Source organism: Gorilla gorilla, chromosome 3 (genome assembly GCF_029281585.2).
Source record: "Gorilla gorilla gorilla isolate KB3781 chromosome 3, NHGRI_mGorGor1-v2.1_pri, whole genome shotgun sequence".
Lineage (NCBI taxonomy): Eukaryota > Metazoa > Chordata > Mammalia > Primates > Hominidae > Gorilla > Gorilla gorilla.
The window spans coordinates 173344994-173360524 of NC_073227.2; the positions used below are offsets into that span (position 1 = coordinate 173344994).

The window sequence follows — 15531 nt, forward strand, 5'->3', positions numbered from 1 at the left end:
TGATGGTATGACTCAATAAGAACAAGAGGCTTATTCTGTTTCCAAAATATTCTTGTGTATGTATGTGTAACTATGTGTAAACACATACACAAACACACATAAACAAAAGCCATCTTGAAAATGCAGTAAGGCAGAGAACATTAAAACAATCTGTGTCAGAAGCATTTATTCAAATTCATTCATCAGCAAACCTAAGCCACTGTTACTATTAGAATTACAAATGGCACTGCAAAATAGGAGGTTCTCTTCCAATTGCTATAAGGGACAAGGCTGGATCCTTTATTGGCTGATGAACCTGAAGGAGTATAGGTTACAATTCTGATTTTTATTGGGGCCGGAGATGACTAAAAGAATGAAAACAAAGCTGTGTCTGAGGGCGGTATTGATTGGGGAGAAATATTTCAAAAACTTTCCTTCTCCTGGAGGGAACCAATCAGAAAAAAATGTAATGTGAATCTATTTCTGCTATGCAAAGCAACGAAGCTTCATGTTTCTGGTTTCAACATGGAATAGAGGGAGTTACAGGGGCAAGGACAGTGGTGAGTAGGCGCCTCTGAGATGTCTTCTCTCCTTCACCTCCGTACCTTTGTTTCACAGTGTGCAATGTGTATCTCAGGGAGAAGTGTACAGAAAATCAGGGCTCAGCTGGGTCTGGGAAAGCTGCCCTTGATCCCCATTTCACTTTAGGGAAAAGAAAAGCAAAGAGGTCTTTTGTAGCCTCTAATCAATTCAGGGAAATGGAAGAGTTTACAACAGACTAGCTCAAAGCTGGTAGAGAAAATGGCTTAAAGCAGTTAATACAAATAACTAAATGTCAATTACTTTTTTGAAATGAAACAAGGCTGGTTGAAACATTTACTTACCATTTGGTAGGCATTAGCTTTTGCAACCTAATGAAATAGCTGTGGTAACTGAATCTCAATAACGGGGTTTCAAAGTGTCAAAATTATAAACAATTCTAATATTAAATAATGAGATAATCAACTCTGCTCAATTCAACAAGTATACTAAGTACCTGCTACTGGCTTTTATGGGTTACTTTTGTGTCCTAATTTCAGCCTTAGTTTCAGGCAATGTTTGGTATTTGGGAACTTGTAACATCTAAATATGAAGTGTGCCTATATCTGTTATGAAGATTTAAAAATGTACAGTTACATGACGTGGTAGAGTTTTTCATTAAAAAGGCCACAAAATGGAGTTATCTTAGTGACCTTTTTACAACAATTATACTTTGATTCCTGTAGAAGGATGCTAACATTTTCCCTTCAAGCAAAGATTTATTGTAATAAAGATTATTCATTTATTCATAAAATGATGTTTAATGAACACCTAAACACAGTCATCCCTCCATTATTTGTGGGTTCTGCATCCACAGATCTAACCAAACAAGAATCAAAAATGTTTGAAAAAAAGGGTAGCTATGTCTGTATCGAACATGTACAGACTTTTTCCCTTGTCATGATTCCCTAAACAATACAGTATAATAACTATTTACATAGCATTTAGCTATTTACATAGCATTTACAATACATTGTCTTAGGTATTATAAGTAATCTAGGTATGATTTAAAGCATACGGGAGGGTTTGTATATGTTACATGCAAATACTATGCCATTTTATATCAGTGACTTGAGCATCCATGAATTTTGATATCCATGGGGGTGAGGTTGGGGAGATCCTAAAACCAATCCCCCCCAAATACTGAAGGATGACTGTATATACAAAACCACTGTTAGGTGCTCAATATCAGTCTGTCTCACAAGGTTTCTGTAAGACTCAAATGAGAATCTAGATGGCTCCACTTAAAAGAATGGACTGCTGTGTGTGTGTGTGCACGCGTGTGTATGTGTATGCTATTTTTATTACATAATCTGAGTGAGTAACAAATACATTCAATTCTCAAATATAGAAAGTTATCTGGGTCTATTTACTTAAAATTTTTAATAGAAGCTACCATTTACTGAGCTCTAAATGCCATCGGTATGCTATGTGCTTTACGTTTCACCTAATCTTTATAATAACCTTAGGAGATGGGTATCCTCTACATCTTAAATGAGGAAACACGAGGTCAAGAAACATGATAAAGGTCCCAGTAACTAGACCATATTAAAACTGAGATGAATTCAGGGCTATTTGTCTGCAAAGCCTGTGAACTCATTCTATTCTCTAAAGTTCTAAAAATGGATGTTTCTCTTCAATTATATTCTAGTTAAGCCTCATTTATATGCTCTTATGAAAAATCAAGCAGTTTCAAGAACTATCAAATAGAATCACAACTTTTTCCTGACAATTCACAGTCATCAATGTGAACAGTAGTCACGGTTTGGGCAGTAACGTGGTTTACTCTAAAGACCCTGCACTTCACGGCCTAGTAGGATTTTTGCCTTGCATTCAACCAGGTAGTTTTTTGTTTTTTTCCTTTACCCTGTCACTTTTCCTTGTTATTTTTGTGTCTGTAATTTGCTGTGGACTAATAAACCAAATAACCAAATGTACAGGAATGGTATCTAAAGCAATGGTTCTGAAACTTTAGTATCCACAACTCACCTGGTGAGCTAGTTTAAATGCAGGTTCTTGGGTCACACTCCCAGGTGTTCTGATTTAGTAGCTTTGGGAGAATGAGGCCCAGGACTTGCCCTATGAGTAAAGAACACATACTTTATGACTATGAGAAAAAGGGGAGTCCATTTTCAGTAGCTTTTATATTTTCATCTACGGCCTGGTTAGTTGAGATTACTGGATATATATATATATATATGGCCTGCTATTTGAGATACTAAATATATTTAGAACTACATAGTTTCAAAAACAACTTTATTTTTTCCCCTTACATTATAAAATTTAGATTTTATAAAATCTAGATTTGTTGAACAAAACGGCTACAGAAGAGTCAGAAAGTACCAGAAAAATGGCTTATTTCCCTCTCAAACCTTGCTTTAGTCTGTCAAACTTTCTTAAAGAGCAGCATGTATTTAGTCTTTGGAAATATGGGTTTGAGTTCTGGCATTCCGCTAGTTCTATGATTTGACAAATTGCCTAACCAGTCCCAGCTGCAGATTTTTGTTCGTCTTTAAGATGGGAGATAATAGTGCCTACTTCTCAGGGATAGTGGGAGCTTAAGAGAGAATGAACAGAAAGTATCGAGGGTAAGCACTTAATATGTGGTCAAAATTTCAAAATGAATTTGTTATTTATAAGGCTTCTAGTTGTAATTATCACAGAAGTTTTGTGGATTCTTTGAGGGAACGAGATTTCATATTTATACACCTCAATGCAATCTACAGAGATGAGCACAGTGGAGTGTCCCCCTTCATAGTCTAGGAGAGAAATAAAATTTGCAGTTGCAGCACATTATCCTTACTTTCGCTGTATAAAACAGGCTTGAAGTATTGATTTCTATGTCACACAGCAGGATGCAAAGAAACCAAGATTTTGCTTATTTAAATATTATAAACAAATCCTAAATACTTATAATGAAGGATTATTACTTCAGTGGAAGAAACAGGCATACTAACATGAAAAAACACATTTTATTGCACTTAAGTTATAAGAAAATAAAATTTCTAAGTGAATCAAACCATAGACACAATCCCTTTAAAGGTTGTTTTCCTCCATCATGTCAGGTTGTTACATAACTAAAATTAACCAACTTGAATCTGATTGTTTTAAATCAGACTATAAATAAAACAAACAAAAAAATAAACAGAAGGAGGAAAAAAAGATCGCCTAGGATACAGTGTTAAACCACTTTCACAGTTCAGCTTGAGTTGTGGCTCTTGGAGAATGAGGCAAACCATTTGACTTTTTCATTCATTTTGTTTGTTTGCATGTGACGCCTTTACTACAAAAACTGAATAGTTTCTGCTTTGTCAGTTACTCAGAGCAATAAAACTGTAACAGTTGTTTTCCCAAATACTGTAAAACACTAAGACTGACCAGCAACTTTATTTTAATTTTGTGTTTTATATATTTTTAAAATATTTTGTCAGTTTTACGATGTACGTTCGTCCATTCACCACAGCCCTCAAAAAGAAAAGTTTCTCCACAGAACAGGCAAGTAATAGCTCTGTTCCAAGGAATGTGTTTTAATTTTTGCCCAGATAAAAGAAAATAAGCTTTGCACACACTCTCAATTCTTTACTTGCAGGCAAACTTCACTCTTTATTATCTGAAACTCTTCCATTCTCAGCCTCTTAGAGGCACAGATGGCTCAAGTTTCAGTGGCAAAAAGTCTTTTTTCCATAACCAAACTAGAGCAAATTTGGAATTCAGTCTGGGACTAAAACGTCACAGCAGAAAAAAATAAAAAAAAATAATTTGCTTTTTTCTTTCTTTCATTTAGCAGCATAAATAAGTTTGGCCACTGGGAGTACAGTACAGGGGTGGGACAACAATCCCATATTTGAAGACCTACTTCTAGCACCAGCATCAAGAATTAAATCCATCTCAGGACTCACAGAACCCAGGACAACTTGCCACCTTTGAGCAACATATGCATTGAAGAATGTATATGGAAGCAACAGTAAATAGATTAACAGAGGCTAATACTGTGATTGATTGACATTGGCAATGGTTGGCAAAAAAAAAAAAAAAAAAAAAAAAAAGCTTTTCATGATAACTGTACAAAAACAATTCACAGTAATTTTTTTAAGCTTTTCCACTCCAGAAAAATGACTTTTTTGTTGCAGATGCTCTCTAATTAGAAAGTCAACCAGTACTTGTTTTGATGTTATTGCAGTTCCTTTCTAGGTGTCTAGCTGTCAGTGGTAAAAGAACAGGCTAGCAGAATCTGTAATGATGTTTCAGCATTAACACTGCCCAATGACCACTGGAGAAGAAAATAAAGAAATAATTGCACCTGGTTTGATTTAGAAAGTCTCATTTTGCAAAGCTGCCCTCAGTCAAAGGTGAAGCCTTTTATGTGATGAGACAGCAGACGCCTCTCTTGTCAGTTATGGTTTGTCATCTCTTCTTCTTTTCCTTCTTAGTCTGTAGGTCTTTTCAATCTGTTGCCCCAAGCCAACATCCTGCACCACTGAGAACAAGGGATTTTTTTCTTTTTCTTTTCTTTTTTTCTTTTTGCAGGGGGAAGGGCAGGGAGTATATAGTCTACACAATTGGACAAATTCATCTTTTCTGCTCTTCACTTCATGTCCACATCAAAGTCCAGCACCAGCAGCTTGGTTTCTTCAGTCCCATTCCGACTCCCAACTGCACACACCAGCTTTGTGTTTGAGGCTCTGATCCGCCACACAACTCCCCCACTCCCCCCACTCTCCAATGTGACTAGGTTTCGAATAAATTCACCCGTTTTCAAGTCCCATAGTTTTACAGTTCCATCATCTGAGCTGGTAATTACAAAGTTCTTGTTGAACTGTAAACAGGTCACAGCACTCTGATGCTTGTTGGGACCTAGACAAAAACCAAAAGAATTTAATTACTGGTTAGAAATAATGGCTATGGGTTAGTTACATTATAATTTGTAGACTTCTACTTTAGAACATACAATAAATGCAACATTTGAAATGATACATATTTAGAAACCCATGTCCTCAGTATTTTAGGATCAGCATGGATGTAAGAAAATCTGGTAGTGATTTGTAACTGAAACATTAACTTTCAAGAGGTCTGTCTTCCAAGAAGCTTGGTTAGCTACCAGACAAACATCTTATTTTCTGGCTGTGTGAACGACAGCATTCCTTGGTGAGGATGTAGATAGTGCAACTTCATACCTTCTGCTGATTGACAAATCAGCACTAAGAGATCTATTACCCCACCACCATGAACCACTCAAAGCTGAATAGTCACTATTCCAAAACTCTGAGGAGAGACAAAACCAATGAGTAAAAAGCTGCAATGTTGCCTATCAGATGGCCCCACTGAAAAAAACACTTTCTAAGGGCTATAACAAATAGAAAAAGTTAATCATGAGGCACTGCTGTACCTCATCTAATATTAGTGATTTTCACTTGTTTCTTTCTCTACTTTAGTAGGCACTATTATTCCTCTCCATTCCAGTTAAGCACGTGACTAAGCGGAGGCCAAAGAAATTTTCTATCAAGGATGCTTTTGTTTTTTCCAATAAGGTAGCCCTTTAAAATTGGACTACAAATTCAAAATGCAATGGTCAATCAAAAAATATAATGAGTACGTTGCTTCTATGATATAGCCAAGATCTTTCTTCTCACTGTTCTAAAAGGTTAAGTAGAGTCAATTGAACATGCAGGAAGTGATTAAACAGTTTTATATTACATATTAAAAACACAGTTTAAAACACTTCCTCAAGAGTAGACTAGTTCTGTAAGTCAGGGTGAAAATACTCATAAACTTTTCTGAAGTAACCATTCTGTATGAGGTTGACTCTTTTTGTGATGCTAAGGCTCCATATTTCTCTTGAATAATGATCTCATTTTTAATGAACAAAACAAAAGGTGAGTAATACTTACCTTGCAATGTTTGTAAACACTGTCCTGTTTTGATATCCCAGATTTTAACTGTAGAATCTGCATTCCCAGAGACAAGAATATTGTCTTTGAGTTCCATTCCACTTGTTAACGACTGGTGCCCTGTTAACGTGTGAATGCAATTCCCTGTCTCCACATCCCAAACACGGATTGATGTATCAAGAGATCCACTCACCACATGGATACCATCAAACTACAAAAGACACAGTTTATTAGAATAGAAGTATGGATACTCTTCCTATCAATTACTGACCTTAATCCTAGTAGGAAAGGGGGAAGAGGATGGGAAACAGGTAATGCCAGGAACAAAATGAGGTACTAAGATAAAGTGGCAATGAGGATAAAGTGCATGCCATCAAGCAACTCTACAATGCATGTTCTCACACGCTTCTATCAGAAAGGCTCATCTTTATGCCAAGCAGCTTCAAACTAGATGCAGAAACAACTTAAAATGAAAACAAAGCACCTAAAGTGAACAATATGTTAATTTTCAAATCATCTGGCCCCACCTAGCTATATATCATGGATGACTGAGAGAACTGCTATGAGTTTTACTTCCCACTAGGAAGCTGAGACTAATGACATAGCTTATGATAAACGGAATGCTTATCAGCACCTAAGGCATGAAAAGGGCTAGAGATAACTTTCATGATGTTCAAAAGTAAGTTCCATTAAAAACTGTGTGTAAAATAAAATTTCATTTATAAGAACCTAATGCTAATTAGGAAATGTGCCAAAAGATAATTGTATCTGGAATCAGAAGAGGTGGCATTTTGAAATCAAAAGCAAACTACATACTACCTCTTCTCCAGCTTCCCAGCTACACCAAAAGTCAATAACAGTCTATCATTTCTATACAATAATGTGGCTACCTCTTTTCTCAATCAGTTTATTTAAATTAGAATATTATATTCATTAAGCTTCTGAACATATCAGAAACAGGTGCAGCCAATTCTCCTTCCTCCAAATTCATCACCTTTTCTAATTTAGCAAACATTTTTATCATACTGTCAATATTTCATGACATGGACAATATCCCTTCGAAAAAGAAACAAATATCCTAAGAACAGAATTGACAGTACTAAGATTATGCACTAATTTGCTGAACATTAATGGGCAATAACTGGTAAATAAACTATATAAGCTATAGGAAATATTTTTACATTAAAAATGTTGCCTTTCTGGAAATAAAACAAGATTCATATTCTAAACTTCCTATTCATCTAGTTAATGATCTCAAAATATGGCAATGTTTTCAAGGATATGGGCTTGAAATATAAACCAAAAAAAAAGAAATCGGTTTAGTCAACTTTACTTCTTTATGACTACAAATCAGTGGGCCTGGGACAATAGAGTGCTTTATGCAGAAAGGATCTATTTCCACTTTGAATGGGGATGGAATCACAATTACATGGTCCATCAACTTTCAGCTATCAAAGCAAAGGGGCAGCTTTTGGCCATATTAATCTTCTGCAAAGGAGTTTCTTAAAATCCAGGTTACTCTCCTATGAGACTATTTAACCATTAATTAACATAGCAAAACTTAGAGCCCCAAAGTGTCAGGTTGCAAAACAAATATTTGTATTTAGAGGAGAAATAGATCACAGAAAATTGAAAGCATTTAAATAATTTTGAAATTTACACTTTCTTCATGCCAATTTTAACGTCTATAAAAACAGCAGAATAATCTGATTAATCTTTTTTGGACTGTACTGGATCAGCAATTTGACAGTGATTATCTGAGTAAAACAACCTTATGATTCATCAGGAGAGCATTTAAGGGAGAGATAAGAGATCTTACCTGTAATGAATAGACTCTATTAGTATGCCCCTGCAACGTGTGTAGACAGGTTTCAGTCTCTGGATCCCACACCTTTACCATAAAATCATATGCTCCACTAACAACCCTCCTGCCATCATATTGAACACAGCGGACTGCTGCAACATGACCCATCAAAACATGTAAACACTGGCCTGTCTCAATATCCCAAACCCTAAGAGTGGCATCTCGAGAACCGCTAACAACTCTGCAGAGGGAGAAACAGAAAAACAAAACAAAACAAAAAAACCCACGTTTAGAATTTTTAATAATATGAGAAAACATGGTAGATTTAGTCAAGGTTTTTTAGCTTTTTTTTTTTTTTTTTTACACAGCAACAACCGTTTTCAAAAGAAATCCTATGTAAAACCTTGGTATATAAACATAATAAGGGAATGGGAAGTTGGGAAGCCTAGAATGCTGCATGCTTGGTTCCCTGACCTGGGGACCTTAGTTCAGCACCTTAAGGTTCTGTGGGACTGAGTTTGAAAACCACTGTACTGTATTTTTTAAAAAGCAGCAGAAGCTGCCTCTAAATATATACAATAAGATTTTGATTTTAGAAATAAAATGTTAATGTGGGCATATGTATAAAATGTTAATGGGAGAACTCTAGGTGGTAGTGGTTTAAAGAATTTAAATTTTCTTTATTTTCTTTGCCATTTTCCAAAATTTCAATTATGAATGCATATATTCCCTTGTGATTAGGTAAAAAATTCAATAAAGTTTATACAACAAAACAAGTCAGAATTTGGAATTTAAACAGCTGCAGATTTGTGTTTACACTATACATTCCAGTAAAAATTAACCAGTTTTAGACATGTCCTCAAACACAGGCTGCTTATGCTTTTAATGATTAGACTTATAAATATGCAATAGGCTATAAAAATATTAAGAGATAAAGATTTTAAAAGATATGTACATCTTTAAAAACAATGGCTATCCCTTAAACATTTGGTTCAACATTAGTGCTATACTCTTCTGAAAACCAGAGCAATATGCAAATACTGTAATCATTTTTGGATTACAAAACAAAGCTGAAAACTCAGGTATCCTTATGTCATTCTGAAGAGATAAAGAAATACCACAGTTTCCATATTTTAAGAAAGTAGATAATTAAAGGGTTGAGAGAACCCTTTAATTGAGAACCTAATGTTGAGAGAACATAATGGAAACTGGAATACAAGGTCTCTTGATACTCATCCCCCAAATTTTAACAGTATAGCACACTGTTTAAAGTAGAGGTAAATGACAATTGAAAAGGTACTCCTTTTCACATATTACAAATCTGGTGTGAAATCTGCTTAATGTAATCGTTCTTAATAAAGAAGATGCGATAGACAGAATTAAAGGTAAAGACTGCCATGGATTCACTGTAAGGACCTTTCAGAGAGACCTTTTTTGACAAATGAGGTAGAAATCACACGTGTTTAACAGGGGTATGATGAAGATAATAGAAAGATAGGATTTCAATAGAAGGGCTTTACAGGAGGAGATAAAAGCAACAGCAAAGGCACTGAGAAGAAAAAGTCAAAAAGTCCAGTTTGGCAGAAACCATTTTGAAAACTGGATCGAGGATTTCTTCCTTAATTCGTTAGTCAACAGTAGGCTCAAAAAGACTTAAGAACTGGGCAGTGACACTATCATAATTATAAAAGGACTATATGTCAGCTGTATAAAACATAAGATAACCAAGTTAGAAAGCTGTGACAATAGTTCAGAATGAGAGAACAAATTACCCACAGGCCTCAGCTTTTGCCTAGACTTAGAGACAGGGTGGGTGTAAGGTGGGTAGGTTATTTAAAAAGGCTCAGACGCTTGAAGCCTGAATTTGTCCCACTTGCGGAAATAAGAATATCAAAAAAAAAAAGAGAGAAAACATGATTTCTGCTTGAATATGATGAGTCATCAAAGATACAGAACAACAAGAAGGATTAGAGATTAGAGAGTAGAGAGTTTCAAAGAGGAAGCCAACAACACTAGCAAATGAGAAAGGAAATTTACAGACAATCACCAATTTTAAGACAAAACGCTATGGCTTTCCTAGAATAGAAACATCTGAAGTGTAATAATTAAATCTCATTTAAGAGCACACTGTCACTATTTCAGTAACTCTACACAGAAAGGGCCCAAATTCACAAATAATAGAGGAAGAAGTCCCAACCATGACAAGATTTTCCCTTACCTTTTTTCATGTAGATGCATACAACGCACAGTGGAAGTATGCCCATATAAGGTGTGTATACATTCTCCAGTCTCTGCATTCCACACTTTGAGTGTCCGATCTGTAGATCCACTAATGATGATGTTGTCTCTCATTTGTGATGACCATACTCCACCTGTATGTCCCACTAATGTTCTCAGACACTGGAAAAACACTTAAGATGATTACTTTTGGGTAGAAAGGAAAAGTGATTTAAATAAAATTTAATAGCTCATTAAAATTTGGAGTAAAGTTACTTATTCAATTTGTTTGGCTCTTCAGAAAATATTACATCCGTATAAAATGATCCCATCACTATTTATTGTTTTGTTTATTCAATAGCATTATAAATTTATATAAGCACAAGCAACTGAGCAACAAGTATGTAGAAAGCAAACATATGATATAAAACATGATATAATAAAAAGGAAACACGATATGAAAGCAGTTATGATAGCTCTGGCCTGGCCTCTTTGATGAAATAATACTGAAATTGCAACTGGGTTTCTTCCATGGGAATAGATTCAATGAAAGTATGCCAACAGTATTGGGTGTGGCTACATACCACATTTCATCTGAATCTGCCCCAGGGCAGTAGTTAGGAGCCAGTGAAGCTACTTCTAGACAAGTAAAGACAGACATTAAAGCCCTGAAATAAATCCCAAACTAATATTACACTATGGAAATACAAAGCTGCTTTAAAAAATTTTAACATCTGACTTGGAATATTTATAAGATACTTGCCAAGAAGCAACATGGTAAAAGACATTTTAAAAGACATGGATTTTTTTTTGTTTTCATACTCTCTTCTGTTATTTTTTAGGTGGCAATTACTTAATTCATGAAAATATTCTCTACTGGACAGATAAAAATAAATATTCACTAGAGAATCATTAAGGTATGATATGGTACACAGTCAAGCTGATTGCTTGGGCTTTTTCTTCAAACTTAACATTTAAATGCCTAGTCCACTCTCATCTCACAAGGGTTTGAGATAAGTATAAATTAACATGATTTATTAAGTTCTAAACTACAGGTAGTTTATCAACAAAGCAGTTTATAAGGAAAAATAAATATCCCTCAACCATACTTTTGAAAAACATTACAAAGTAATGAGGTATAACTTAGATAGTAAATAAAAGTGGGGAAAAATTGAGCCAAGAAAAAGATAAAGCACCCTTGAAAATGTTAAACTATCTGTCACAAAGATAGACACTATGTAAATGAAAAAAAATTAATGAAACCTCTATCATGAGAAGCATCACTATCCTCATGCCATCGACTTTCATAAATATGGGGAAAAAAGCTAAGTTATGAGCTCTGATATTTGCTATCCAAATAACTGAGAATCAAAAATGAATTATTGTTTTCTTTTTTCCAGTTGCTACTTGCAATGATATACACAAAATTATGACTTTGTGAAGTGTAGGAAGAGTAAACTTACTTTGCCTGTGACGGCTGACCAAACTTTTAAAGTGTTGTCATCAGAACCACTAACTATTCGGTTACCACAAAACTGTAAGCATGTGATCACATGATCATCATGTCCTTTCAGCACCTATAAGAAAGATGTGCAGATTAGAAATATGTTAATTAAATTATGTTCTTTAAAATACTGGTGAAGAGAAAAATGAAGGCATAAACAGGAACAGTAGTTTGTAGTCTATCTCTAGAATTAAAATTTATATAAAGCATTATTTTTCCTGGCTGACGAATCCAGAATTAAGCATTTTATTGTTTCCATAGTCTATTATTTATACTCAAAACATCAACTATTAAAGTTTTACTGCATCAAGACCTCATAAAGATGGTTCAAACACCAATGTATTTGACAATAATCTCCTCCATCTGTTCAAACCAGAAGAAAATGCCTCTAATTTTTACAACTTTGACACACAAGAACAAAATAAGCATCTATTAACCACAAAGAGTAACAATTATTTGCATTCTTAAAACAAAAAAAATCATAATATATACATATTAGTATAACAACGTCTCCCCAAATTGGTTTTTTCCAGTTGTAAAAATATGCCCAATAATTTCAAGTGTTTTTACCATTCTTTATGTATTTGAAATGTTATTAGAAAACCAGAATTATGCTTCAATTTATAAAAATAAGACACACAAAAGCCACCAAATCCAAAACACAGACAGACACTCCTCAAAAAATCATGTTTGGAGTATGTGATCAGAGGAGGCAGCAAATTCTTAGGTAGAATGTGTATGACACAGTAAAATTCAACAGGATATTGAGAGATTTTCATTTACGTAAGATAAAAAGATACTCAATTTAACTTATGTTTTATTCAAGCACAATTAGTTGTCAGATTAGAGAAATTAGCAATAAAAGAATATTGTCAGTTAATACTTTTCAGTTATTTTAAAATATACGGTTTTCTTTCTACAGAAGAGGACTGTCAAATTATACAGTTTGCCAAGTGAAATAGTACACTAGGTACTAACACTGATTAACGGTTTCTGTTACATTGTGCAGAGTTCAGTTACCTTAGGAGATTTGAGTTCTCCTCGCCTCCAGTTAGTATCAATTCTGTGCTGTCTGATGTATGCACTTTTCCATGGACTGTGTATGAAACCTGGTTTTATTACTTTTCTTCTCTTGATGTGCAATGGTTCATCAATCCCTAAAGTGTTACAGTTCAAGAGTAAATTGCCTTCACCAATAATAACAGTTATACATTTTATAAAGTATTCCATCTTTATAAAGAGTATTCCATCTCTCTGCTCAAAACCACTGAAATGCAAGACATTGTCAAATTTCCAATACTGTTATCACAGTATGTAGCAATAATGTAAAGTTTACATTCTATATGGCATATTTTTGTATTCACTATTTCATTTCTCAAAATGATTCTAAAATATGTTGGTGAAGATGTGAGGAAATTGGAATGCTTGTGCAAATGGTGCAGCTGCTGTGGAAAATAGTCTGGTGGTTCCCCAAAACAAACACAGAATTAACATATGATCTAGCAATTCCACTTCTGGATACATAACCAAAACAATTAAAAGCAGAGTCTCAAACAGTCATCTGTACACCCATGCTCACAGCAGGATTATTCACAGTAACTAAAACGTGCAAGCAATCCAAGGGTCCATCGAAAGATGGATAAACAAAATGTAGCATTAGATACATATACACAATGGAATAAAGGAAATTCTGACACATGCTATGACATGGATGAACCTTGAAGACATTATGCTAAGTGAAATAAGCTGATTACAAAAGGAAAAATATTGTATGATTTCACTTATATGAGGTACCTAGAGTAGTCAAACTCATAGAGACAGAAAGTAAAAGGGTGGTTGCCAGAGGCTGTGGAGAGGAATAATGGGGAGTTAGAACAGGGGGCATGGAGTTTCATGTGAAGATGATGAAGTTCTGAACACAGATGGTAGTGAATCTGAACACAGATGGTAGTTGCAAAACAATGTGAATGTACTTAATGCCACTGAACTGTACATATAAAAATGGTTAAACTGATAAATTACATACATGTTATCACAATTTTTAAAAGATCATTAAAAAAATGATTGTATGGAAGAAGGGAAGGCACAGATTAATTCTGCTTTATGTATGCAAATACTTAAGAATGAAGATTTCACTGATTAATCCAAGCCCTACAGAGGTCAAAAGCAGGATGAGAAACCAAGTACCCTGGATCTTTACCTCAAACCTTTATTAACTGGACTAACCATCAATGCTTCCTACTTGACTATAACTACCATGAAGGGAATAATCACCTATAGAGTACCTACATCATGCTCTATGATTCTTTCTAAAATATTTTGCTTCTGAGGCACATAGTATTTTTATATTTTTTCAAAAATATTTTTCTGGATGTCTGCTGGGAAAAAAAACAAAAACAAAAAAAACAGTTCTCCCAATACACAGGATAACTACTCCTCTACTAAGGAAAAAAACAGGTTTCAAGAACATAAGCTCCATGACAAAAGAGAACTTCAGTTCACTGCTATATCCCCCACCTTGAAGAAATGTCTGGCTCATAGGAGGTGTTCAATAAACATTTATGAAAAGAATGAATTAATACTAAATATTTGGATATTTAATTGGAAATATAATTTCGGGGTTTCCTTTAAGTCATCCTCATCTTGACTTTTTCATTGTTTATTAATTCTACTAGTGATAGGAAGCAAATCAGATATATTTGCTATTAGTTATATATTGCTTGTTAAAGGGGTTAGCTGTTAAGATTCGGCTCATCTGAATGTGTAGGATAATCTGTGGATTTTATCATAAGTAGCTGAATATTATTTTTATTTTTTCGACTTGTTTTCAGAATCACTCTGCTTTTCAAAGTATAAACATATTCTCTATGCAATTTTGAACCTTACCCTCTTCTTTGCATTTCTCTCTCCAGAGAAGGTTGTCTTCAGCCAAAATTCTCCAGTAGCGACATGTCTGAGCCGCTTGTAGCAGGTCTTTGGGTTCCAGGAATGAAAGCACATAGAGTGCCAACTAAGAAAAAAATGCATAGTATAATACCCATATTTAAATAAATATATATATTATATAATAATTATTCTCCACAGGATGAGATACTTGATAAATATAATTCTGCACTCTGATTTCTAAAATTATGAAAGGCAGTAACTTCAGTCCTAACAAATATATACCAGATAAAAAACACACACACACCTTATGGTTTTCATGAACTTCACTCTACTAACTCTTTACCCTCTTCAAGGACTACTTATTAAACCTCTCTGTCTCTGCTCTTGCCTTTACTCTGTGAGCCTCAACTCAATTTTTTTAAAAAAATGTTATTAGTTGTTTAACTTTTTTCTCTTTCCTACTACAATGTAAATTCACTGAAGATAGGACCTAAATGCTTGCCTGACAGATAAGAAATGAGATTTGTATATATTCTGTGTGGTATGACTCCAGATCATTTCTGATAGATATATATCATAATTAACAGTCTTCAAATCAAAGTGTTTATTATTGTAATGAACTTCTGAAACACTTACATCCTTGACTGTAAATGACAAAGGGGGACAATTATTAA

The 15531-nt window shown here is 34.5% G+C and overlaps 1 protein-coding gene across 4 annotated transcripts in view; it reads right to left on the reverse strand.

Moving 5' to 3' along the window:
- Positions 1-3511: 3511 nt before the first annotated feature.
- The window catches only part of FBXW7 (F-box and WD repeat domain containing 7), a 216583-nt gene continuing 204563 nt past the window's right edge, over positions 3512-15531 (reverse strand). For all 4 annotated transcript variants that reach the window (XM_055385507.2, XM_019025750.3, XM_031010238.3 and 1 more), the window contains 7 exons: positions 14858-14981; positions 12992-13128; positions 11931-12044; positions 10469-10650; positions 8266-8491; positions 6447-6657; positions 3512-5412 (listed from right to left, as the gene is read on the reverse strand). In XM_055385507.2, the coding sequence (XP_055241482.1) occupies positions 5144-5412; positions 6447-6657; positions 8266-8491; positions 10469-10650; positions 11931-12044; positions 12992-13128; positions 14858-14981 (1263 nt within the window). In that variant the 3' untranslated portion in view covers positions 3512-5143. The remainder of the gene's footprint in view (positions 5413-6446; positions 6658-8265; positions 8492-10468; positions 10651-11930; positions 12045-12991; positions 13129-14857; positions 14982-15531) is intronic.